This window comes from Ammodytes marinus (genome assembly GCF_949987685.1).
Source record: "Ammodytes marinus genome assembly, chromosome: 12".
NCBI classification, from domain to species: Eukaryota; Metazoa; Chordata; class Actinopteri; order Uranoscopiformes; family Ammodytidae; genus Ammodytes; species Ammodytes marinus.
The window spans coordinates 1,040,408-1,067,175 of record NC_137216.1 but is presented as its reverse complement, the minus strand read 5'-3'; the positions used below and the strand labels follow the sequence as shown (position 1 = coordinate 1,067,175).

The 26,768-nt window shown below is 40.7% G+C and overlaps 1 protein-coding gene across 2 annotated transcripts in view; it reads right to left on the bottom strand.

Annotated features, from left to right (window-relative positions):
* Window positions 1-3,738: 3,738 nt before the first annotated feature.
* The window catches only part of LOC307258168 (interferon alpha/beta receptor 1a-like), a 61,915-nt gene continuing 38,885 nt past the window's right edge, over window positions 3,739-26,768 (bottom strand). For both annotated transcript variants that reach the window (XM_080037616.1, XM_080037617.1), the window contains 6 exons: window positions 26,147-26,337; window positions 24,971-25,131; window positions 15,109-15,262; window positions 6,702-6,847; window positions 6,420-6,565; window positions 3,739-5,904 (listed from right to left, as the gene is read on the bottom strand). In XM_080037616.1, coding sequence (XP_079893742.1) covers window positions 5,760-5,904; window positions 6,420-6,565; window positions 6,702-6,847; window positions 15,109-15,262; window positions 24,971-25,131; window positions 26,147-26,337 — 943 coding nt within the window. In that variant the 3' untranslated portion in view covers window positions 3,739-5,759. The remainder of the gene's footprint in view (window positions 5,905-6,419; window positions 6,566-6,701; window positions 6,848-15,108; window positions 15,263-24,970; window positions 25,132-26,146; window positions 26,338-26,768) is intronic.

The following is a 26,768-nucleotide window of genomic DNA, read 5'->3' as shown; positions in this document are numbered from 1 at the left end:
GTCCACTTTGCTCTGCAATCCTGCAGAGTAATGTGGAGTTCTGACTTTTGCCGCCATTTTGGCGAATATCGGCTCCCATCTCGTCATAGTTAATCGGAATCAAACAAAAAATGTTGTGGTGTATATTCCATGATAGATGAGTGTCCCTACAGTGGTCGTTTTTCTAAATATGTTCCTGCTAGGAGTTATTAATTTTTGAACATTTTGATGATTTGAGAGCCAGAAATTCACATATTTCACTTAAAAAAAATTCCTGTTGATTTTGGGGCGGGGCTTCAAGAGGCTTTTTTGTGGGGCCTGCAAAGATACATTTGGGTTATTAATTTGGTGCAGCTAGGTATAACACAGCCTGAGTTATGATGAATTAAAGTTTCATGAGGTTCGTTAATTATGATGTTTACGTCAACTTTGACCCCCAATAGATCACTGGTACTACTGTGATCTTGAAATCTTTTCGCAATCTAACATCGGGCAAGCGTTTTGAGTACTTGAGCAGTGGTTTGACGCCCCTGGCGTAAAATCTCTAGGAGCCTTTCGTCGAAATGCGAAATTATGGTTTTGGCGATTTTAGGCACTAAATCCAACATGGCCGACTTCCTGTTGATTTTGGCCCTGGATATAAAATTGCATTTATGTGCGCCCTGGGCCATTACATGTTGTCAGGCTTCTAGCCCAATTTTTGAGCATGCATTTCCTGAAAAACTGTTTGTGGCCATAGGGGGCGCAATTTTAATGCACAAAACCCGAAACCACTGATAAGTTGCAATTTTTTGCAGGTCTGACCTGTCTGCAAAGTTTTTCCGTTTTGTTTCGATGGGAAGGGGGTGAAAAGTGCCAAAAATGACTACAAATAAAAGAATAAAAAGAATAAAAATCCTAGCGGTTTCAATAGGGCTTCGCACCGGTCGGTGCTCGGGCCCTAATTATCATAAAGTGTTACCGGACGTTTTATTTTGAAAGACACCAGGGGCCTCATTTATAACGGTGTGCGTAGAAACCATCCTAAAACATTGCGTCCGCACAAAGCCAAAAATGTGCTGCGCAAAAAAAAATTCAGATTTATAAAACTGTGCGGCGCACAGTTTCACGCAATCTTCCCTTTATAAATACCCACCTGCGGTGAATTGTGCGCAGATGATCTCCACCCCGTGTCCTCCCACTTCACCTCCCAATTTCATCCCACATTCTACCATACATGGCGAATGCTAAATAGCTCCTGAATATGATGACGCACTTAATAAGCACGGAATTTTGACTGACATGAGGAAAAAAGGGAGGCAACCGGCCGCAAAGAAAGCGACTGTGAAGGAAGAAAGCCCGTGACGTGCATGTGCTGCAGAAACTGGCACACACACACACACACACACACACACCCGCGCGCTTATCACATATCATGATTGGCACAGTCGTTGTAGTCTTTGTAAAGCAGTTTCGGCCAACTTTGTACTGTATGCAATATCACGTATTAGCGTAGGCCTACCTGTAGTACTATATGTAGGCCTATATAAAATATGGTGTGACAAGTGAAATAATGCCTATAGTCTATTCGAGAGAATTGTTTATCTCCCGTGAGGTCCACACATTTCCAACAACGTCAGATTATAGTTATATCTTCCAGGGTAAATTGTTATGGGAAAGAGATGCGTGTAATGATTTGCTAAATTCATAACATGATTTTATCTAACGAAATATACAATTTAATTAATATCTGTTGGGCTTAACTTTGTACAAAACTACTTTTTACTCACCTCTTAAAATTTGCTCTCCCGCTGGGCACTCACGGAAACACCTCCCGACGTATAGGATATTATTATAGAGTAGTGCTAAAAGATTCAATTTATAAAATAACCAAAACATGTAGACCTAGGCTACTTAGTAATAAGTAATTCAACCTATCACAACTGCATGCCATAGACTACAGTAGCCATAGCCTATATGCGCAACTATAGGTAAGCTTATACATTTTATTGACTAAATAGATTGGGTGCCAAGCATCATTTGTCTGTGTTTTTCTGATGACTGAGCTTTATTTCGTGGTGTTGCCATTGAGTGTCGCTGATTCCCCGAGTCAGGAAAACCTTGCGGTAGCTCTACGCATGGTCGAAAGTTGGCGTAGGAATACGCACACTTCTCCGCAAATAATGTTTTTATAAATACCAACGTTTGTCACCGCACATTTTCCCGCACATTTCTGTCCGTCTACGCAAGGTTTTTGTGCGCCGCAAGCTTTATAAATGAGGCCCCAGGATTGTTAGAACTATTGTGAATGTTGCCAGTATGATGTTAATATGAGGGTCAACAGAATATTTATCTCTCTATTTTAGTGAGAGGCACCTATTTGCAGACCCATGGGGGAGCGGAGCTCCACCGGAAATACGAAAACTTCTTCTTCGTTTTGTTTTACTGGTCGGCGATCACCCAGCGTTTCTTCTTTTTGTTTTACTGGCGGCGATCACCTAGCGGTGAATAATAACAAGACACAGTTTCCACCGGCTATGGTGCTAGTAGACAGTAAAATAAGTCAGTTTGTTAAGGGTCCCAAGTGGCCAGGACGGTGGTAAAAAGTAGATGTTGAGGTAGAAGATTATGAGAGGAAACATGAGGCTGTTTAAAAGATATTTAAATGTTACTCGGAGCTGCTTTAACATGGCGCAGTAAAATAGGCAGACACAAGTGCAGCAGGAGAATGATGTGTGGCCAGGGCGTTAGTATGGAGGGCACTAGTACGGAGGAGGGCACTTAGGTTGTGCTGTTGCTGATCGCTCTTTATTACATCTCAAATGGATTAAAACCAAACAATGAAATGAGACAAACACAAAAACAGGATTTTAAAGATGGCGGGTGAAATGCTGCGAGTAGGCTACTCTTCAAGGAATTAAAAGTTTTCTGAAGTTTTTGAAGTCCTTCAGGGCGTTGTGAGTGTGTGTGTGTATGGGTGTGTGCATGTGGAAGACAATAGAAGGCTTAAATGCTGGCCAAGAAGAAAGAAGAAAGGGGGAAGCCCTAGAATAATCAACAAAACATAATTTACAAATAAACAATGTGCTAGATTGGAGCTGTCTCTCAGGATTCAGCTTGACACTGGCCCTCCTGGATCCTAGAGACCTTGTGTTCCTCTGAGCCCACTTTCATCATCCAACAGAGACGTGTAGAAAGAAGAGCAACCCAACATGTGAGAGCGTATTGGGTCTTTGTAATCCAGAACTGAGTCAGGGTTAAAACTAAAAGCTGAAATGTAAACCTCATGCTTATATTTAATAAAGCAAACATCCAATTTTCACCTGATCAACTTGGACTCCTGTCAAAATCAAGCCCCAACCACAGCGAGTTCTACCAGCATCCAATGTGGAAGTGACAAAAAATGCAGTTCATCAGCAGAGTGGCTACTAAGGGCAGGTACCAAAACAGAGCAATATTGACTCCCATGTTAAATAGGCTGTTTTCACAGCATTACTAAACCTATTTAATGCCTGGTCCAAAAAACGATTGTAGTCTGTATCTCTAGGTCATATCTCCTGACATTACACCTGCCCCCACTAAGCTGAGCACCCAGTTGCATATTTGGGTGCGACCTCATGTTCTGCGGGAGGGAATTATGGTATTGATTCCCTATGTACACAGAGCATAAGCCACCCTCTCCATGCTGCATCTACCCACACAATTGGTTTGCTAAATGTTTGAAACGTTTTTTTGAAAAGTGTGTGTGTGTTTGTGTGTGTGATTCAATATTAACCAAGGTTTGGTATTAAGACGTCATTTATTTCATGTTCAAGATTGTCCATTAAAATAGGTAATGTAGATGCAAACATTCACAACTCGCTTGACCGGTACACAATATGCACAAAATTGTTATGTACAATTACAACCGTGTTAAGCAATATATTGAGGTTATGAGGATTAGACATTCAGCAACAAGGATTAAGTCAAACTGGTCCCAGCTTCAGGTTGGCCAACAGTTTGTTTGTCCAAGCTCTGAAGTTCAATTGGGCAGTTTTGGGGGATTTTAAAAAGGTATACATTGAATTCACAATTGTTTTGCTGACATTTTATCCATCACATTCTACATGCAGACTGGTTTGATTGGTATTTCCTTACAAAACTTGCTGCCTCAAAATGTCACACATACATCCTTGCATTGTACATTCAGGAAGGGGACATTCATATTTTACAAATCAATGACAGCTGTTGAATAAACTATGTAGAGCATAAGCCACCCTCTCCATCTACCCACACAATTGGTTTGCTAAATGTTTGAAAAGTTTATTTCCGTCTTTGCTGAATGTGAGATCACAGAATAAGTGATGTATGTGAGTAAAAGCTGTTGTGTTAATATGAAAGTATAGGAATAACTCTGGCTGTCTGTATAACTTTAACTATGATCCACATTCACCTTTACAACTTGGACTTCAGCCAAAATCCATCATCTCAGATTCTGGATGTTTACTTGGGGAAATAGTTCTGAAAGAAACAACTTTCTTCCTCAAAACATAAAATCAAGGATAAAAGATTAACAGCGGTGGAAATAATATAGCTCCAATGAAAAAGTATATTATCTTTGATACACATTAAATCTATCATAAGAACCATCAAAAATAATATGGCACCAAGATTCTATAAGAATCATAAATGGTAGAAAAAATATGTATTCAAATTAAATTTTTTTTATAGCCTGGAAATCCAGACCCACATCTAGAACGATATAGTGTCCGGCTACGATCAATAGACCTTTCCAACTCAAATGCACCTATGCGTGCATTTCAAATACCACTGCACGCAATTGGATAGCACTACGACCAATCAGAGCAATACACAAGGTGACGTATTAAGCCCCGTTCGTTTAGCGAACAGTGGGGTTAACTGGTAAATTAAACTTTTGCCGTCATCGGTCGGAAAACAGAACATTCCTCTTACTTGGTAATGAAGGATTTGAGTGCCGTCTTCCAAATCGTAAAGGGTCGAGGCCAAAACCGTTTCAAACACAAACAACGTATCCCATACCCAGATCCCAATACATAGGGCTCTGGCCTACCCATTTCAGATAGAACGAGATTGGCATCTCCGAATTTTCCGACATAGTTAATGAGCTTCAATGGATTGTGTCCAGACCAACTGGCTGAGCAAATTTACATTTGCCAGCGGTAGGTCTGGATTTCCAGGATAGCTTTTTTAAGCTAAGTGGATCTAATAAATTATGTTTAGTGAAAAATGTGCACATCAGAGGTTGACTCCATTGTCTTTTCAACTGCAACAGTGCTTTGAGAACATTAACATCACTGTTGGTATCAACCAATCATTCTATTTGACTTCCTCTGCTTATGTTTATTTGCTGAAACCTAATCAGCACAAGGTGCTCATGTTGACTCATTAAAGCAAGGTGACAGTTAATAAGATCATTTAGGATTTGACTTAGAAAAGCATTATTAATGAAGACTGCTACAAAAATACACTCCAACCCATTCACCCACATTGAGTCAGACTAGAGCTGTCTAGCAATCACTCACAGCATGAGTGCAAGGTTAAGATGTTTGAGAGGAGGTGAATGTAAAAGATGTTCAAAGCAGCACTGACAGGACCTCGTGATTGGTTTGTCACAGGAGAGAAGTGACATTACATCATATGTTTAGTTCCTTGTTTGTGTGAGTCTGGCACTCCTCTTGAGACAGGCCTCTTTGCTCTCCTGCTTCCACATTGACAGATAAAGGGAACGCTGTACAGTTTACACATGCTTAACCCCACAAACAGCTGTTGTTGTCATGGCTTCAGACAGACATGTCTGTGAGGCCCTGGTCCCTGCTGAGCAGTGGGCTCTTCATGTTGCTCATGTTGAGCTGCTCCAGGTGTGCAGCGGAGCCTGTGGAGTAAACTCCCGAGTCCCTGCTGCCGCCGCTGTCCTGACAGCTGTGTCTGAAAACACCAGAGGAAAGGAACTCTTATTATTTGGCCTGCTGAAAACACATACAGTGGCTTGCAAAAATAATCATACCCCTTGAACTTTTCCACATTTTGTCACGTTACAACCACAAATGTATTTTATTGGGATTTTAAGTGACTTGTAGCTGTAATTGCAGCGATAGGTGGTTCTATTGAGGTTTTGACTCAGGGGGGGCTGAATGCTTTTGCACGCCACACTTTTCAGTTTTTCTATTTATATATATTTTTTAAACTAACTATCATTTTCATTCCACTTCACAATTATGCTCCACTTTATGTTGGTTATCACATAAAATCCCAATATAATACATTTATGTGTGTGGTTGTGATGTGACAAAATGTGGAAAAGTTCAAGGGGTATAAAAACTTTTGCAAGCCACTGTATCTCCCCATAATGTGCAAGTACCTGGCCAATAGACTGGCCAATAAAGTGTGATGAGTAATTTCTTATAATTGCACTACTTCTTTGTAGACATGAATGTAGCTACCTGCAGTCTGGCTCCAGGTCTGCGAGGGGCTCCAGTGGGGCTTGGAGTGGAGCTGGACACAGGCTGACTTTATCACACAGCGGCTCACACTGGGGGTCCGGGCAGAGCAGCTGAGGAATGTCTGATCCAGGAGAGTCACAGAGATACTGGAGGGAATAGCAGGGGAAAGGGTTAAGATGATGTGCTCTATCTCATTCAAAGCTGATAGGATGACAATAATAGTATACCCAGGTAATATCCCAAATGTAAAGATGAACTAGTGTGTGCATAGGTGTGACTGACCTGAGGCAGCTGGATGGAGGGGTAGAACGTTGCCTTCAGGGTCTTGTAGAACCAGAAGAAGCTGCAGAGTGAGAAGAGCACCAGCAGGAAGCAGAGCACCAAAGAGCCCAGGAAGTACACAAAGATCTGCCACCACGGAGTAGCACCTGTTAGTGTGGAAACACACAAACCATAGTCACCTAGCTACATTCACACAGGCAAATACACACATGCCATCTTTTTTTTTATACACAACAAAAAGCATTCTGACTATATTACAGACGTTCCACTTCATTATCATAGGTCATTGGCTATATTGGCAAATTTAGCAATGATGGTGTACCGGAGGATTGGACTCAAGTCACAAATGTGATGAGTTTACACCCTTGATGATAGATATGTGACTTCACTTGGACTTGAACCTTCCCCCAAGCCAAATGAAAAAGTAGAGGTCACCATGGCCAAATGGACGTTTTCCAAACTATTGTTATTGGCCAAACTATTGAGCTTCACTGTTTTGCATGAGGTTCCATAAGAATAAGGAATTACGGTATGTATAACACAACTTCATTTGTAAACCATGAACATGATTAGTCCATGGTCCGAGTCCCAAAATGTCACTTATTGGTACCATCTGGGTGGGAACATTCTAGTTGGGATTTTATATATCCTATACATCCCTAGAAGAAGGTTTTGATGTGATAGACCTTTTATATTGGTAGCTTTTTAGTGGTTATCCCCTCTTAAAGTAAAGGCTACTGTAATGGAGGAGAGACACTGCAGGTGAATAGGGTAACATTTTTAACATAGATATCATCATGAAACTTTGCCAGTTGATTACTTACATTAAAACAAAACAAAAATATATTACATATTGAATAAATATGCAAATGTGGCATTATCTGACTTAATATGCATTAATCTTTATTTAAAAAAACTAAAACTAAAAACTAGGTGTTGGACATAGCCAGACCTAAATCATTATTTAATATTTTCAACTTATATGTGTCCAAAGTTTTAACTAAACAGAAAATGGATAGTCTTTTTTTCATTTTATAGTGTTGCCTTTTCGGCATGTTTTTAAGAAGAAAATGTATCATAAATCACCTTCTGAAGCACTGACATCAACTTAACATTCCATAATCATTCTTAGCACTACTCTGAAGGTTATTATAGAAGGATTTGTTCATATGTTGTTAATCGTCTGAATTATGATACATTTTCTCCTTAAAACAAGCAGAAAAGGCAACACTATTTTGTGATAGTATTTTTTGATTAAAAAAAAAAAAAAAAAAAAAGGCTGGATCCATATTCTGTTCTGGAAAATCATTGTACACATAAACGTTGCAAAAATGGCTTTTTCCAACATCAAATTTATTTTTTATATTTAAGCATATTTAGTTAGATTTGCATATTTATTCAAGCATTCCTGGAAAAATTGTGGTATAAAAAATTATTGTTTTAATGTTAGTAATCAACTGGCAAAGTTTCATAAGAATTTAAAAATGTAATCCTATGCACCTGCAGTGTCTGGCCTCCATTACAGTAGCCTTTACTTTAAGAGGGGATAACCACTAAAAAGCTACCAATAATATCAAAACCTCTTCTAGGGATATAAAGTACATCAAAAATCACAACTAGAATTTGCCCACCCAGATAGTACCGATATCTGCATGGAAACATTTCTGTCCATGTGTCACTGTACTGTGTTATAGTACTCCAGACCGGTCTCTGCCTTGTCATGGTCTGGACTTCTCAAAGTCTTGGGCCCTTTCCCAAATGACTCCCTATGCACTCCCACTCCGTGAGCGAGTGTGACTCGCTGTGGAGTCACCCTCGCGGCTGTGGAGTGCCACTCGATCATTAAGGGGAGGGTATAACAACGGCGCGGCTTTGGCAAGCCCTCGCCTTTGCCAGACGGAAACAGGAAGAAACCTAGAGACACTAGTTAACTGTTAAGTTACCCTAAAATAAAATTCCACCACATTTATATTTGACCTGAAACACTCTTTACATTCATAAGCTACGCATGTGAGAGTAAAATGTAGTATTGAATAAAAACAAACACTCCCATGATTTTTTGGCTGCATAATTTATTTTTTGTTAAACATTTTGTAACTGCATATTCTTAATTTTACCAGCTCAGTCTGTAGTGGAGAAAACGGGTGGGTGTTTGATCCGCTGTTTAATTATCCTTTTAGTTTACATGCACAGCAGCATACAACACCAGGGAAAAGAACAATAGTGTGCTAAGGCATGTATTCCACTTGTCATGGTACGTTAATCTGCCATTTCGACCGGCGAATCGCGGCAGTTAATTAGCGTGCATAAATTATAATGCACTGCAAGGGTGGTCATAAATAAGAAAAGTCATGCGCTCCAGCTGACTGACGTCACCGCCGCTATTACTACCCCTCATCGGCTTTAACAGAAACACAAATCTTGCTAACAATTTAAGGAAATAATAATCACTGTCCCTTATTAACTTGTGGGCATTTTCTTCATCTCCTTCGTTTTATCTTTTATTCACGCCTTTAAAATACACTAACGGTAGACAAGTGGCATAATCAAATCAACAAGTGTAAAACAACATGTTAATTCCAATATTGTAGGCTACCCTCTGGTTCCGTCATTTAGGGCTATGCATAAAAATAATCAATCAAATGTCTGTTTGAGGTAAGAGAACGTTTCATTTATAATTCGGGAAACGAACTCCATGGAACTCTCATTTGTAAGTTGGCTCCTCCATTCCGGACTTAATTGATTGGCGGACACCTGTGTCAAACGTAGGGCTAAGCGGGCTAAGCCACCATCGATGCAGACTCGGTGATCGAGGGCTTTATAACCCACTCACACTCGAGGCTCTGTGGTTTGGGACGACACTCAATATGGCGGGCCCTCCTCACGAACGCGCAAACGGAGGGATAGTGGATAGAGATAGGGTGTAGGGGGTGGATCTAGATTGGGCCTTGGTCTTGCGTCGGTCTCGGTACACTCCGGTCTCGGTTTAGGTTGTCTCGACTACAACACTAGATTGTACTACTTTTCTATTGTTCTGTACGTGTGACAACTATGATGTATGTCCGTCCTGGGAGAGGGATCCCTTCCTTTGTCACTCTCCCTGAGATGTCTCAATGTTTTTTCCTGTTAAAGAGTTTTTTTTCTGTGAGTTTTTTCTCAGTCGAGCTAAGGGTCTAAGTCAGTGGTGTCAAACATACGGCCCGCGAGATGATTTAATCTGGCCCGCGACTTGTAGAGCACACATTTCTGAGCATTTAAAATAAATTTAAAAAGTAAGTCTCTAGCCCATTCCTGTGAGGAGTTATGAATTTTTAAAGAAATAACCAAAATGCTCACTCCAGCAGCCAGGGGGCAGACAAAATTTAAAAAAGCACATTTTAGCAACGTGGAAAATGGTAAATGGCAATCTTGTTTCACCGCTATTAATGTTTCCTCTAGTGCTTTATGGCAAAGTAAAAACCAAAAAATTATTATTATTATTTTTAGTGCTGAACAATTAATGCGCGCGAAACGAGCAGGAGCATGCTAGTGTAGGCCTATAAGATGTATTTCCTAATTTTCTGCTTTAAATTCTGCTTTATTTTTATGTTTTAAATTGGGAAAAACGTATTCCAAAACAACCACTAACCTCTGTATTTAAAAATAAATCAAAACAGTAGAAGTTGCACTTTTATTTAATTGTATTTTGTACTGTCTGCATGTTTGCACAAAATGTGTCCCTGTACATAGCAAACAAAATTGCATAACTGTAAGGTCAGTGTCTGTTGTATTGTTGTACTCAAATCAACAGTTGTTTATTTCATTAGTGCGTATTGGCATCTTTGAGCAAAAAAATAAATAAAATGTTGCTGCTATTGTAATGTAGGTTACAAATCGTCACCCTCTTAGGGTGTATTCACACATGCCGTGTTTAGTTCGGTTGAAACGAACTCAGATGCACTTCTGCCTTCGGTGCGCATCTTTCAGGCAGGTGTGAATACAGCAATCACACTCGGGGGCGGACCAAACAAACGCTCCGAGACACAGCTGAAGAGGTAGTCTCGGTGCGTTTCCAAACGCAGTCTGCTGCAGTTCGTTTGTGGTGTGAATTTGTCCGGACTCGATCCGACCCAAATGCAGGAGGCACTGTGCCTTTTCTTTCTTTTCTTTTTTAATAAATAGCCGTCAGCTTCACATTATGGGAAAGTGTTGTTGTCGCCATTGTTAGGACGATAAGTTGTGGTTTGACCGGGAGCCCAGAACAATATATTACATTTGATCGAGAGGACGCATTAACATGCTGAATGTGTTCAGCGATCAGATGAAGGAGAGGGGAGCGTCTCTCGCACAGTGCCAACAGGTTCACGCTGCGCAAGAAATGTGTGTTTTTATTTTGCTTCCCATGTACGGGACCGTCAATACTATCCCCTTGTCAGTTTGGAGCTGAACTGCGCCGACCCAGCTGATACACAGCTTAATCAGCTGAGTGTCAGCTTGAGCCTATTCTTCTCGCGTGACGCGCGTCCAGCACCAAAAATACAGTAAAAATTATGTTTCACATTGTAGGCTACAAGCCACATAACGTGGCATTGACATAGGGCTACATATTATAACCATATGAAACAACAATAATTTGATGTTTTTCCTCTTTATTTATAGGTTAGATGTAGGCAATATTTAAATTTTTAACCCCATATTATATCAATGATATATATTTCGCAGTTTTAACTTCATACTTCCTGTTTCTCTCCACCCCAGAATGTCTGTCCAATGAATGAATGACCTCAGATCACGTGTGGTTTTGCTTCGTAATGCTGGTTCACTTGCAAAAGGGGCAATATGAAAGTGGACCACACCAAACAAAAAAAATCAAAACTCTATTTGGTCTGGACCAAAGCAAGTGAACTAGCGGACTTTCCCAGTGTGAATACACCCTTAAAATAATGGCATAAGTCACTTTTTTGCCAAAATGATTTTCTTGCCTAAATCAGCTCCTTGTTACGGTGGCGCTGAGCATTCACCAAATAAAAAAAAGTTTCACAGCAGGATCTCGTAATTAGGAGAAAAGATCTCGTATTTACGAGATAAGTATCTCGTAATTACGAGATAAAGATCTCGTAATTACGAGATAAGGATCACCCTCTCATTCATCAATAACGATGTCTGTGTGTGTGTGTGTGTGTGTGTGTGTGTGTGTGTGTGTGTGTGTGTGTGTGTGTGTGTTTGTGTGCAGACGAGGTGAACCTAGCCATAGGAAAACGTAGGCAATTGCCTTGGTTTCCGGACTACAATGGGCCCCACAATTATTTTAAATATTTGTTTACTGTTCATTCATTAATCAGCGATCGCATCGGGAAATGAGGGACACACTTTCACTTTTTATATGCAGTTTGTTCATTATGAGCCACCGGAGCCACCGTACTGTGTTGCCTCATCCAATCAGAATGCCCGGTGGGCTAGTTCACTTTTACCTCCTGTTTGTTACTGTATCGGCGCGCAGTTTTATTGAATGCTTTGATTAAATGCAGTCGTTAAACTCGGTGTGATCCATGACTCATACAAACACATAAGAACTTTCTACAAGGAGGGCATGACAATGAGTACAGCCATGTCAACTTTGTGCAGATATGCAGTCACTGGGACTATTCAGGAGAAAAGCCCAGTCGGACCTCAGCAGCTGATCACGGGCGTAAAGCCGAAAGAGTGTCCCTCAGTACCTGATGCGATCGCTGATTAATGAATGAACTGCAAATAAATATTTAAAATTATTGTATTGATTATGGGCCCCATTGTAGTCCGGAACCCAAGGCAATTGCCTACGTTTTCCTATGGCTAGGTTCACCTCGTCTGCACACAAACACACACACACACACAGACATCGTTATTGATGAATGAGAGGGTGATCCTTATCTCGTAATTACGAGATCCTTATCTCGTAATTACGAGATCCTGCTGTGAAACTTTTTTTTATTTTGTGAATGCTCAGCGCCACCGTACCTTGTGATGCTGGCCACCTCTGGTAAAACTCTCAGCATCCTCAGTTGAACAGATCATGTGATCCCAACCCTTTAGTGTAATGGCCTATGTCAAGAGTGTGAATTAGGCCATTTTATTTAGCCTAAGTCACTAGACGGAGTGACTTAGGCAATTTTATAAGCGTTTGAAATTATAACCAAATATGGTAAACATTTACAATAAGGTTTAGGGTTAGGGGGTTAATCAGCATTAACAGTAAGGTTATGTTTAATTACCATGCTTATTCACATAATGCTTAGTTCATGCTTACCTTAGTTAAGCAGTTAAGTAAAATGTGTGGTAAATGATTATTGAGAATGTTTGTTGACAAATCACTTTGTCAACATCAGTGAATATCTCTTCCCAATCTGCTACCGGTCCATACTGTGAGCACTGACAAATCTTGTTAATACACCTAGGCTAGGGAATTTTAACAAAGACGACCCGCTTAACCCACCTTCAATGCTAAGTTGATGCTTATAAAACATTAACTTAGCATTGATTAATGCTTATTAAGCATTACATAACAATTAATTAATGCACCCTTATTGTGTGCATTAATAAGATAAGATAAGAAAATATAAGATAAGATAAGATCCTCTCCACCTCCAGACTGTCCAGTTAAAGTCCCACAACCGAGATGGCCTTCCTCACCAGCTTGTTGAGTCTGTTTGACTCCCCAGCCTTGATGCCTCCTCCCCAGCATGCCCCAGCGAAGAACAGCGTACTGGCTACCACAGACTGATAAAATGTCCTTAGTAGTCTGCCACACACGTCAAACGACCTGAGCCTCCTGACGAAGAAGAGTTTGCTCTGACTCTTCCGGTAGAGGGCCTCTGTGTTGTCTGACCAGTCCAGTTTATTGTTGATGTGTACTCCAAGGAATTTATACGAATCCACCGTCTCTATTTCAACCCCCTTCCTCTTCCGGCGGAAGCCCCTTGGTCTTGCCGATGTTGAGTTGGAGGTGATTCTCAGACTGACCTGCTGAGCTCACTGGGGCAGGGGTTGAGTCAAACCGGTTGAAAAATAGGTTCAGCTCATTTGCACGTTTATGTCCGCCCGCCACAGCTGGACCTGGCAGTTTGTGTCCCGTGATCTTCTTCATCCCATCCCAACCTCCTTGGCACTGTTCCTTTCGAGCTTGCCCTCCAGCCTCTCCTTATAGCATGTTTTGGCCGCCCTTAGTTCCCTTCTCAGTTCCTTCTGAACTGATTTTACCCCCTCTCTGTCTCCTGCCATGAAAGCCCTCTTCTTCCTGTTGAGTATGTTTTTAATGTTCTTATTGATCCAGGGTTTGTTGTTAGGAAAACAGCAGACCTTCTTGATGGGTACAACGCTGTCCTCACAGAACCTGATGAAATCTGTAATGCAATGGGAGAGTCCCTCAATGTCCTCTGTGTGGTCCTCCAGGAACAGATCCCAGTCTGTTCCTGGAAGCAGTCCTGCAGGGCCTCCTCAGCCTCTCTAGACCACACTTTCACAGTCCTGGTGGTAGCCGGCAGCTTGCTTACTACAGGCTTGTACACAGGTGTAAGGTGTATCAGGTTGTGATCAGACTGGCCGAGGGGAGAGGAGCTGTATGCCTCCCTCACATTGGCATAAAGCAAGTCCAGGATTTTATTTCCTCTGGTTTTACATTTCACATACTGTGTGAAGCTGGTCAGAGTTTTCGAGAGGGAGACATGATTGAAGTCTCCGTTGAATATCATGAGAGCTGTGGGGTGCCGGGTCTGTAGTCTTGCGTCGGTAGAGTGGATTAATGGTGCCATTCACAGCCAAACTTCCCTCTGTCTCATGAGTCTATGTGTGCTCCACTAGCATATTCAAATGTTTGTGGCATACCCTTCCTCATGGTATGTTACAGTAGTTGGGGAAAAAAAGAAATGCACTGTTTTGCCTCACTTATCCCAGAATTAATTTGGCCCAAGTCAGGTTAAAAATTGCGTAAATCGCAAAGGTATGTTCATAAATTGGCCTAAGTCATTTTATCCTCTCATGTTACACAATTGACTGACATCTTTATTTTTATATCAATAGTCATCTATTGTCATAACCTTTTTGTTTGAAATGATTCATAAATATCATATACTCTATGTATGGTTCAGTTTTTTCTGTTTTCTGAACAACTTGAAAATATGACTTAGGCCATTATTTTAAGAGGGTGACGAAATGTAGGCTGAGTGATAAAGCATAGTACTGAAAACAAAGCTAAAGATTTGGAGTTGACATATGTACGTTATTTTGCCATTATTTTACTGGTCTGGCCCACTTGATATCAGAGAGGCTGTATGTGGCCCTCAACCAAAATGAGTTTGACACCCCTGGTCTAAGGGGAGAGGATGTCATACTGTGAAGCCCACTACTATTTGTGATCTAAAGCTACAGAAAGCAAAGTCATTGGATTAGTTACCCTGGGTCTGTCTGCAGTAGGGGGAGGTGAATCTGCTGGTCTTGTTGTAGAAGTCAGAGCGTGACTGGATGCTGACACAGTACCATGTCCAGGCCTTTGTGTTTGGTAAGGTCACCAGGTTGGCACTGCTGTTTACCGACTGGTTTCTTAAGGCCTGGAGGACACAGATAGGAGAGGTGAGAACTTTTGGCAGGCTACTTTTATTGCATTCATTCATCAGCCAAACCTATCTGCCAAGGGACACCTGTAAAACTATTGCTGAAAATAAATATTGAAGGAACATTCAACTAGGCAAGGGATGAAAACCAATTTCAAAGTATACCGCTGTGGAGTCACCTCACCAGCTGGTCAAGATGGCAGCATAGATCCCTTAGCGCAACCCAGTATTTCAAATTTCTTTATTTTATAAAGAAAAAGTTCTATCAAGAACTTTTTTTTTTGGTCATACGACGTCGTAGAGCAGTCTGTAAGAAGCAATGGCTGATTCAACTAAAAAGCCCGGTAACCAGAGGGAAATCTGAAAAGGAGGCCCTGGCGGACGCGGGGCTAGAGAAGCAACATGGCTACCTTGTGTCACGCTTCCATCAACTTCAAGCAATGGGGATTGGCACAGAGGAAAAATGAAAAGCTATCCAAACAGACTTGGTAGCAATAAGTAAGAGTGTTGGCTCAGTTAAAGCTGAAATGGGCAAGACACAGTCTGATATTGTTGTGAGCAAATCCAAGATGCTAGCCAACCACGAGAGCACCTGGGATTCAATACAGCTTAATGCTCTGAGGTCCGGGGCTATTTTGGCCGTTTGTGCATTTTTTGATTCATCCTTACTAAACTACAGTAAGAAATGATTATCGTGCCATTCAAAGTTTGGTATCTTTTTGTTCAGCACATCCTCACCTTTACGACCTGATCGTTTTTTAAAAATTTTGAAATACTAAATCAGGGGTGTCAAACATACGGCCCGCGGGCCAGACTTGTAGATCATCAATTCATGAGTATGTCAAAAAAAAGTAAGTCTCTAGCCCAGTGATTCCCAACCGGGGGTACGCGTACCCCTAGGGGTACGTACGGGTATTGCAGGAGGTACGCAGAAAGATAAGACATTTGCCTACAATAAAGGCTATTTCCACATGAGAAAAATATTTTTATATTAATAATAATATTTTGTATTTAATTTGCGCATCCACGAGTAACAGTTCCTTCCCCGTGTTGATTGTACTAGGCCACTATGCATGCACGTAATTAGGCCTGTAGCGATATGCAATAAATCAATTAATTGCGCGATAAATTAAAATGAGCGATAATTTTTTGCCAGCTGCGATAATTTCCATTCACACGCTTGTTTGTTTTCCTCGTGTCTATCTATCAAAGACACTGGATATCAAACGTTTTTACTCTGGTGTGTATCTGCCCTCTCGCCGGATTGGTGTTTTTTTGCCCCAACTGAATTCTTCAAGGCAGCGCGCAGGGTTAGGGCATTCAGTTGGTGATGGTTAATGGTGCCTTTCCTGCAGCGCTGCCTTAAAGGCCGAGTTGAGGGCACAACGAGTAAACCACCTTGTCACGTGTCAGTCACTTTTTGCATGGTCTCTGTGTGGGAGGGGGAGCCCTGGCGTTACAGTGCAGCATGAGAGCCCCGTGAGGAGGAGAGCAACAAAACAAAAATGTGGAGGAATAAAAAGTTGGTGTCTAAGCCGAACGCGACAGCTGCCGTGTGGTAGCACATCGGCTTCAAACCCAACGGCCGGGGCGAACCAACTCACCTGAGAGAGCCGACATGTCGCATTTGTTTAAAAACAATAGCCTTGTTTGAGTAGGAGCCGTCTTGCTCAGACCTGCGCAATTATGATGCGCTTGCTGAGAGCACAGCATTTTCTAATATCAACAAAACGCGCCAATACAACACACCTGAATCTTCACCTTAAACACAATCACCCGATGCAGTTTTCCCAGCTTGGGAAAAAACAAATAGACTGAGTAAATTTTATTTATTGTTTTTGGTTGTTTTTTTAATTTATTCTGGATATTTTAAATGTCTTCCAGACGTCCAGTTCCAGTGTTCTTTAAAAATTAAAGTTTATTGATCTTCGAAAGGGTGTACTTGCATTATTATGCCATTATCATTATATTTGTTGAAAATGGTCTCAAAACGGCAATATTATCGCTTATCGCAATAATTTCTGGCGCAATTAATCGCACAGAAAAATGTGTTATCGTGACAGGCCTACCAACACCACTCTCCAGTTACACAGAGTTTCTCTCGTGTACACAGACACAGATACACACGATAATGTGCAGTGACTGTCCGCGAGTCGCGGCCGTTAATTAGCGTGCGTATCAATGCAAACGGCCGAATAAAACAACAAAGCAAACTCTGTGTATTTATTTAAAAAAGTTATTCACATAAAGTAAGTAGGCACATTAACACGGTAAAATAATAATACAGGAGAGAGGAAAAAAGTCAACTTCCCTGCAGAGGCTCTGACTGACTGATGTCACCGCCCCTCAAAGACAAATACAGGTTCTGATTGGCCAAATGACCGTCAACGCACATATGATAGGAGCTACCATCTGTCACTCATAGTCAGTCACTATGGTCACTACGCAAACACACACACACACACACACACACACACACACACACACACACACACACACACACACACACACACACACACACACACACACACACACACACACACACACACACACACACACACACACACACACACACACACACACACACACACACACACACACACACACAGCCTCTATTCAGTATTTGCCTATTAAGTGTAGGCCTGTCACGATAACAAATTTTTCTGTGCGATTAATTGCGCCAGAAATTATTGCGATAAGCGATAATATTGCCATTTTGAGACCATTTTCAACAAATATAATGATAATGGCATAATAATGCAAGTACACCCTTTCGAAGATCAATAAACTTGAATTTTTAAAGAACACTGGAACTGGACGTCTGGAAGCTTTAGGGGGTACTACACAAGTCAAAAAGGTTGGGAACCACTGCTCTAGCCCATTCCTGTGAGGAGTTCTGATTTTTTAAAGAAATAACCAAAATGCTCACTCCAGCCGCTAGGGGGCAGCCAAAAAACAAGGAAGGAATTCCACACTTGTCTAGCAGAGGGCACTGACATAACAAGAGCCCAGGAAATAAACACCTCCTTATAAAAACAACAATTTTCAAATTAAAAAAATCGTTGTATGTATGGAATCGTGCGTAAAAAATTGTGAATCGTGAGTTTTTGTATCGTTACAGCCCTAAATCTTAACACTAAAGATTTGAAGAAATTAACAGGCTAAACAATAAGGCCAGCTCCCCTAGTAAATGAGATTTTTTTTTATCATGTCATGAGACTGTAAAATAAAAGGTTAAAAAAGAGAGAAGACAATAGCGTGATTGCCCTAATATCGTTCCATCTCTAACTATGCTTATAGCAGCAGTAAATGTAACCTGTAGAGTGACACCTGTGTAGTCTGCTAATATTAATATGTAAATGTATTTTGGGTGTGGCTCTATATAAGCCTGTACAGGTTTCTGCAACACCCACACATGTATTTTTTAATTTTTTTTACTACATGTTTTTTTTTTTTATCTATTTTGTATGTGGAATAAAATAAACATAAACATAAACATAATTCTGGGAAGTGTGGGTTTTCAGGACGATGAATGTATTGAATCCCTAAAAACTAAACTTAATGGATTCCTTGCTAGCGAGGGTGGCCACTCGTAAATCCACTCGGCCGAGAGGGGGACTGCGCCGGGCATCACTGGAGCTTCTCCCTGCGGGGAGAGCCAGCGAGTTGGGCAGCGCCGGGGCGGCTTTACCCCCAACTACGGCGCATGAACCATGCGTGCGGTAGGAAATGTGGGCACTGCGGACACGTGCAGCATCCACTGTGGGAAATGTGCCCTGGAGCGCGTAGCCTCCCCACTACGGTCACGCGTAGGGATGTAACGATATTAAATTTTGAGTATGATACGATACGATATTACAATTGATATCAAGATACAATATTAAGCGCGGAATGAATTTCTACCCTCTCAAATTAAATGGTGTACCGCTGATTTAAATAAAACACACACGAATACTTCAAATTTCTATATATATATATATATATATATATATATATATATACATACATATATACACACATTTATATCTTATTATGAAGAGATTTCTGAGAGATTTAAACAACTTATCGCCAAAACAAAGACACTGCTTCTCTACTGCTTTTTTTTAAAGAAGAAATAGGACTTTTAAATCTAAACTTCATTTAGGCACTTGTCTGTAACTGTAAAAGTATGCATAAAATTAAATAATTTTAAAATAGTGTGATAATTTTCCCATTTTTTATGTTTTATTTGCTTATCAACTCTATTTTATTCAACACTATTTTTACAAGCCATGCTTTTACCTTAATAATAAGTCTCAAAATCAATGTTTTTGCAGTGCACTCCTCTCCCCTCCTCACACTTTCGCAACGTCACCTATGTTTGACAGTAGTGTCACCTAAATTTGACCTAGTAGGGATTCCATAGTATTGCGGAACATGCCGGTATAGTAGGGCTGCCTGAATTATTCGAATATCCGAGTATTCGTTTGTTAAATTAGTATTCGGAGCTCAATTCAGTATTCGGAATATTAGTTTTTTAATTTTTTTTTTGCAAAGGTAGCTCAAACTGCAGTATATTTTGTCAGCAAATAATATTTGGATACACAAGTTATAAAACAATTGTAAAATACAAATTAGACGTTCATTTAAAATATATTATCGAATTATTTGAACTCTGACCTAGTTGGCCGCTGCCCTTTCAAAGCGCAACCAGTGATATCAGCTGTAGTAGGCTACGTGATGTTACCAGAGTGAGGCGAACTAAAAGCGGCACCAAGCGCAGGAGGGAGAGAGAGATGGAGGAAGAATAGATTGTGTTCCTAATAACTCTATAGGCTACCACAACATTAGTGATTTCGGAAGGAAATGTAATGCTTGGCGTAATGCTAACGTTAGCTTAGCTCAGCTGTTTGTTTACATTCAGCACTGCTATTCAGCCATCATCAACCGTGACTTGCTTGCATCATGGGAATAGGCGGTCAATAATGGATATAATATGGACACAAAAGACTATCAATATTGGATCTTTGTATGGATTTATAAATCGCCGAAAAGATGCACGTTCCTGGATGAATTGATAAGCTCCTGTACGGGTTACGATGGCGCAGAGGTGATTTGGAACGGAAAAACAGCTGTTCGCTGTTATTTCCTTCATCTGCCTTTCACGGAAGTTCGCCGACTGGGATTTAACGCACGGTCGCGGTGGATGCTTTTTTTATTTATTTTTTTTTTTTTTATCTCATTTCCTCACGTTCGCCTGGATTCATAATGATATAATTCACCCGCAAGCAACTTGGCGATGAAGTAGATAGCTTAGCCACTAAGATAAGTGAAGGAGTGTTTCCAAGCGCCTTGGAGACCAGGGGCCGTATTCACAAAACATTTTAAGGCTAACGCGCCCCACACACATCCTGCGTCTACCTCTGGAGCGCGTCGCGTTACCTTACTGCTGCCTCTCTCGGACTTTTCTCGGACACACATGCAACGTCTCAGCAGCTGCTGCTGCAGCGCTGCTTCTAAAAGCCCTATCTTTCTACATAGAGTTTTCATAGATAATTCCCATTAAAAATGAAGTTCTTTCATGTCATCTATGATGCATATGATTTATATTGAGTCTGGACAGTAATCCGTGCGCCCCATTGCCATTTTTTTTTGCCATATTTTCGCTTGTTGGAAGTTTTATTTTGAAGGGGACACACCAGGAAATGGTTAAACTACAGCGAAAGCTGCCAGTATGAAGTCAATATGACTCTCAACAGAGTATTTCAAAAATCACTTTACTGATTTATACGGGAGAGAGAGAGGGGGGTGTGGTCGGGGAAGAAGAAGGCCGTACACACAGATAGAGCAACGGAAAACTGTTGCGCTCATCATGATCTTTTTTATTTCTTCACTATATTGGATCTCTATATGTGTCATTTATCCAAAAATGAAATGCCAGAACTAATTGAAAATTAGGTTTTAAATCCCTCGGATTTTGATTGCACAATTAAATCGTGAAATAAAGGGATTATTCGCGTATACGACTGAGGGATGTTTTATTTTGAAATAAACACACCGGGTAAACGTGTAACTAGAGTGAATGCTGCTGGTATGACTGTCAACAGAGTATTTCTCTATCAGTTAAAGCACAGAGACCCGAGAGAGACGCGCTGCTCTCAGAAAAAAATAGGCGAGCCTCCTGAGGTGAAGGGGAGCGGCGCTGCAGACGTGCCTCCGACGCGCCTCAGCAGTGCGTCTGAGGTTGGATGTGTGCTCGCTCTACGTTGATTTCACAGTCTGTGACCAAAAGTCAGACGCAGACGCGAGGTAGACGCGCAGTAGAGGTAGGATGTGTGTGGGGCGCGTAAGAGTAGGTCCTAAGGTCCTGATTTAGGAGTAACTCTCAAAAATAAGGGGCGTTTCACTCCTAATTTTAAGACTCCTAACTTTTTAAGATAAGTGTAATTCACAAAGCATTTTAGTGCTAAAACTAGCTCCTAAATCTATGAAAAGCTAGGAGTCCTCGAGAGGACTCCTAAGTCACTAAGAGTAATTCACAGACAACCATTTGATGGTGTTTTGGAGAGATTTAATGCTAGTGAGCTTTACAACAGGTACCTTAATAGCTGTAAGGGTTTAATGATCTTAGTAAAGCTATATTTAGAAATGATAGACACATTTATATTTATTACATTTATATAAAAAAATATTTATTAAGTTCCTTTTCCTGCAGTTGCTTTGGGTTTACGATGCGCTGAAAGTTACTGTTAGTGTCACGTTTGGGTTTAATTTGTTACTAGATAAGAGTTCCATCTCCTCCATTCCACAGGTCCGCTACTGTATAGTTGCGCCTCGCCTTTTTCCTTCCGCGTGCACTTTACGATTTCGCCGGCTGTTGTTTCTTAATTGTGAATTTCCTGGTTTGTCGCTGTCTGACTATTGCTGCATAGTCCGCCGTTGAGAGAAATACAGTGAGAGTGCATGGCGTGCAGCTGTTCAATGAGGATATTTTTTACGATTCAAATCATTGTAAAATTTAAAATGAATAGACCTATGTGGCGCTTTTGTAGGTTAATTTTGAACGAATGTGTGGGAAACCCTGCAGTATCTTGGTTTCATGTTAAATCAGTGTCACTTGTCATTAATTGTATATAAAAACTCTTTACTTTAATACAGCGACACAATATGGATATCTCCCACAGTGTTTCTATCATAAATTCACTCCTAGCTCTCATTCCCTCTCAGCCAATCACTGTGGGCATAGAAGGTATGAACATGACATCATCCATAGCAACAGGGTCAACACCGCCCTCTAGTCTTAGCTTAGGAGTCCCTCCCATTCCTTAGTAAAAGTTGGTCTTATCAGCTTTGTGAATAGGTTTTAAGAAATTACTCCTTACTAAGAACTTTTAGAGCTCCTTAGGAGTACTCTTAGCGCTAAGATAAAATGTTTTGTGAATACGGCCCCAGTTTGCCAAATCAGTGAGCTTGATGTGTAAAGGTGCCAAAGTTGTCGAGAAGAGGGTGGACGCCGCAGAGAAGAGGATTTCCGACGCGGTAACCCAGTTGCTAGCTAAACATGAGCGCGCCGAGGCGCAGCTGAGCGAGGCTGTCAAAAGGCTGGATGATCAGGGGCCGTATTCACAAAACATTTTATCTTAGCGGTAAGAGTACTCCTAAGGAGCACTAAAAGTTCTTAGTAAGGAGTTATTTCTTAAAACCTATTCACAAAGCTGATAAGACCAACTTTTACTAAGGAATGGAAGGGACTCCTAAGCTAAGACTAGAGGACGGTGTTGACCCTGTTGCTATGGATGATGTCATGTTCATACCTTCTATGCCCACAGTGATTGGCTGAGAGGGAATGAGAGCTAAGAGTGAATTTATGATAGAAACACTGTGGGAGATATCCATATCGTGTCGCTGTATTAAAGTAAAGAGTTTTTATATACAATTAATGACAAGTGACACTGATTTAACATGAAACCAAGATACTGCAGGGTTTCCCACACATTTGTTCACAATTAACCTACAATAGCGCCACGTAGGTCTATTCCAGGGGTGTCCAAACTACGGCCCGCGGCCCGCTTTTTATGGCCCGCGGCCGATTTTAAAAATATAATGTAATATGGCCCTTTGAGAATTTTTTATTTTTTTTGCATTTCTTAGTTAACCCACTAGTGCAGGGGTGTCAAACACTGATTGATTGGCCCGTGGCACATTTTAAAAATATAATGTAATATGGCGCTTTTAATTTTTAAATAATTTAAATGCACTCATTATATTACTGAGAAATATGTCCCATAAAAGAAAAAGAGCAACAAGCCCATCCCAGAGGACCCTGAATAATATTTTATTTTAAATTAATATTATTATGGAAAATCTATGTGTCCTTCTCCAATAGCTTCTAATTCATCTGACACAGTCTCCATTTTTTTTTTCATACAAAATTCTTCAGATTTAGCCTCTTTATTTCCCTCTCAAAGTGCACCAGATTCATGCATTTCACTTTAAAAACTTTAAAAAATCTCCTGGGGGGGCATACCCTGGACCCCCCTAGAAGGGTCGGGACCTCGGCTGGATACTATTTTCACCCTGCTGGACATTGGACGCAAAGGCAGAAAACACTGGGTGTATCATTGGCATATAAACAAGAGGGGGAATGTGTCTGTCTAATGTGCAAGGAAAGTGTTGCCGTGACGAAGGATTACAATTTACGAAGACACTATGAAACTAAACATCAGAGCAGCTACATGTCCTGATAAATGTGTTATTTTTGCAAAGTGGCCCGGCCCTTCGTAGATTTTTCTGTATGTGGCCCTCAGTGAAAAAAGTTTGGACACCCCTGGTCTATTCATTTAAAATTTTACAATGATTTGAATCGGAAAAAATATCCTCATTGAACAGCTGCACGCCATGCACTCTCACTGTATTTCTCTCAATGGTGGACTATGCAGCAAGAGACAGACAGCGACAAACCAGGAAATTCACAATTTAGAAACAACAGCCGGCAAAATCGTAAAGTGCATGAGGAAGGAAAAAGGCGAGACGGTTACCAAAAACCCTGCACCTCACGGTAAAAAACGGCCGGATTAAGACAGGAGGGACCATAGGGGAGGGACCAAAGAGGACAAGTGGAGCAGTTGAGGTATTTGGATTTCTCTTTTGTATGGAAAGTTCCAAGCAAAAGATGAAAATAATCTAATGTGATTAAAGTACAGCACGATTATTTTAATCCATTGAATTTAAAGGAAAAATATTATACCGTGATATATATCCATACCGTGATATAAAATTACCTATACCGTGATATAAGATTTGGTCCATATACCGCCCAGCCCTAGTGGATATTGTTCTTTCTTCAAACCCATCTCAAAAGAGAATTGTCTCTGCCTTGCCTGCAGGATGTTGGATCTAATACACGCCCCTATGGACAAGATCAAAGCAGCATGGGAAAAGAACCTGGGCTTCTCTTTAGTAGAAGATACATGAGTTCCATTCCTAAACGGGTAATAGCACCTCTGAAACTCTGAAAGTACTTCGTTACAGTACGGATCGTGAGGATATGTGGGAGTTTATGTTCACCTTGTTTTTTTAATTTTGAAATTTCTGGTCGTAAGTAATCTTACAGAAAATGCTTGAGTAAAAGACTGAAAGATTAATGGAGGTTATGGTTATTAATTATTATAGGAATGTTGCCTAAAAAGAAAAGAATGGTTAGATGAATGGACTAATGCTCTCTACCTGTGTGTCTTCAGAGTGTTCCCAGTACAGGATGTGGTAGTAGAGCTTGGGGAGAAACTCCTTCATAGAGCTGTTGGTGCTGGTCACAGGGTCCCAGAATAAGAGGTCCAGGTCACTTCCAGAAGGTGAAAGCTCCACGTTGGTAGGAGGACCCACAGCAGCTAGCAGGAGAGAGATTCATTAGGCTTTGTTTTGGAGCCAATATGGAGGAACTGAGAGAAATCAATCAGATGATAAATCAATCTACAGAAAAGGATTTGGCTACTTTTATTTGAGAAATTATATTATTTGATATTGTTTCAATAATTGTTCAAGCAGAAATGAGATCAAGATTTAATTTCTCAAGAAACAGATCAACTCTACAAAGGGTTTGCTGTTTTTCTTTTTCGTCACTAAATCTCTTTGATTTTCTGACATTTTATTTATAAAATTATAAAATTAATTTATTAGATTAATTGAGATACAACTGACACATTATTTGACTAAGATTGTCCTCCTTAATAGTGTTTTATGCATTCATGTTAGGTTCTTTATTATTACTATGATGTACACTCCTAGTCATGTGGCTCCATCAGAGAAGGCATTTAACTGAATTGAGTTGTGCTTTTGTTTACATTCCGAGCACCGCTGGTTGCTCATGTGCTCGCTTTCTCTTTCTTTCTTCCGTCTCTCTCTCACATACACTTTCACACACGTTACACTGCCGTAGTCTTAACGAATAGGCTACATGAATGTTGGCTGAAATTGTAAAGTTAAAGAACGCAGGGAAATCAAGTCTCCTGCATTTTGGTTTTATGATTTCTTCCTTGTGTTCGATTTGAGACGAGGCAATAGAGTTTTTAGACGTGACTCTCTCCCACTGGTAAAAGACCATCTCAAAGTCACGTGCGACTTCCAATCCCATGAGATTGTCCACCATTTTTGTAGTTTCCTCACTCCTGTCTTGTTTTTGTAGTCCATCATTTTGGTTCCACTGTTGCTGGCCCACACCCCCACCACCCATCCACAAATTTGCTATTATTTTTCTATTCTTAAGTAAATAGTGGTGCCCCGACTTATAACTTTAATAAATGATTTAAGTATTATTAATTTCAGATCATTTCTAATAGCAAAATGAATCTGAATGACCTGTAACCACTACATTATGCATGTCTTCAGCTCTCCCCTATCTCTCACCATCCGTATCAGGGCAGAACTCCTTCTGCACCCAGTGGGAGTGACATTCCTCTGTGTTGGCCCGCACACGGAGCACGTAGATGCCCAGGTAGTGCAGGTTGAATGCTGTCAAGTCACATGACCTGTGTTGCATATTATCACACGCCATGCTCCAGTTCGGACTCCTCTTCTTAAATTTTAGCTGGTACTTACTGAGGGGAGTAGAAAAAAGAAAATCTGAATTATAATTCATGGCAACTGAGAATAAGGATTGTTTAGATCAGGGGTGCCCACAAGTTTTCAGCTTGCGAGCTATTTTTACAATGACCAAGTCAAGAGGATCTACCTACTATAAAAATGCAAAACATATTAGGCCCTGGGGCTGAGAGGTTTCGTAGGCCCCCTGAGAGTCCGTCTTACAACACAAAACGTGTAATATTTCTTTTGATTAATAAACAAATCATTTTCAGGTAATACTCAGGGCCTTTTAGTGGGGTCCGGGGGCATGTTCCCCCGGAAGAAAAATTTGAAACTTTTAACCCATTGATGACTATGGCAATCTAGGATGCATGTCCTTAATGCCTGAGGGTTTACTGAAAAAATAGTATGAATTGTAAAGTCTACCAAAACCTTAATATCTAAG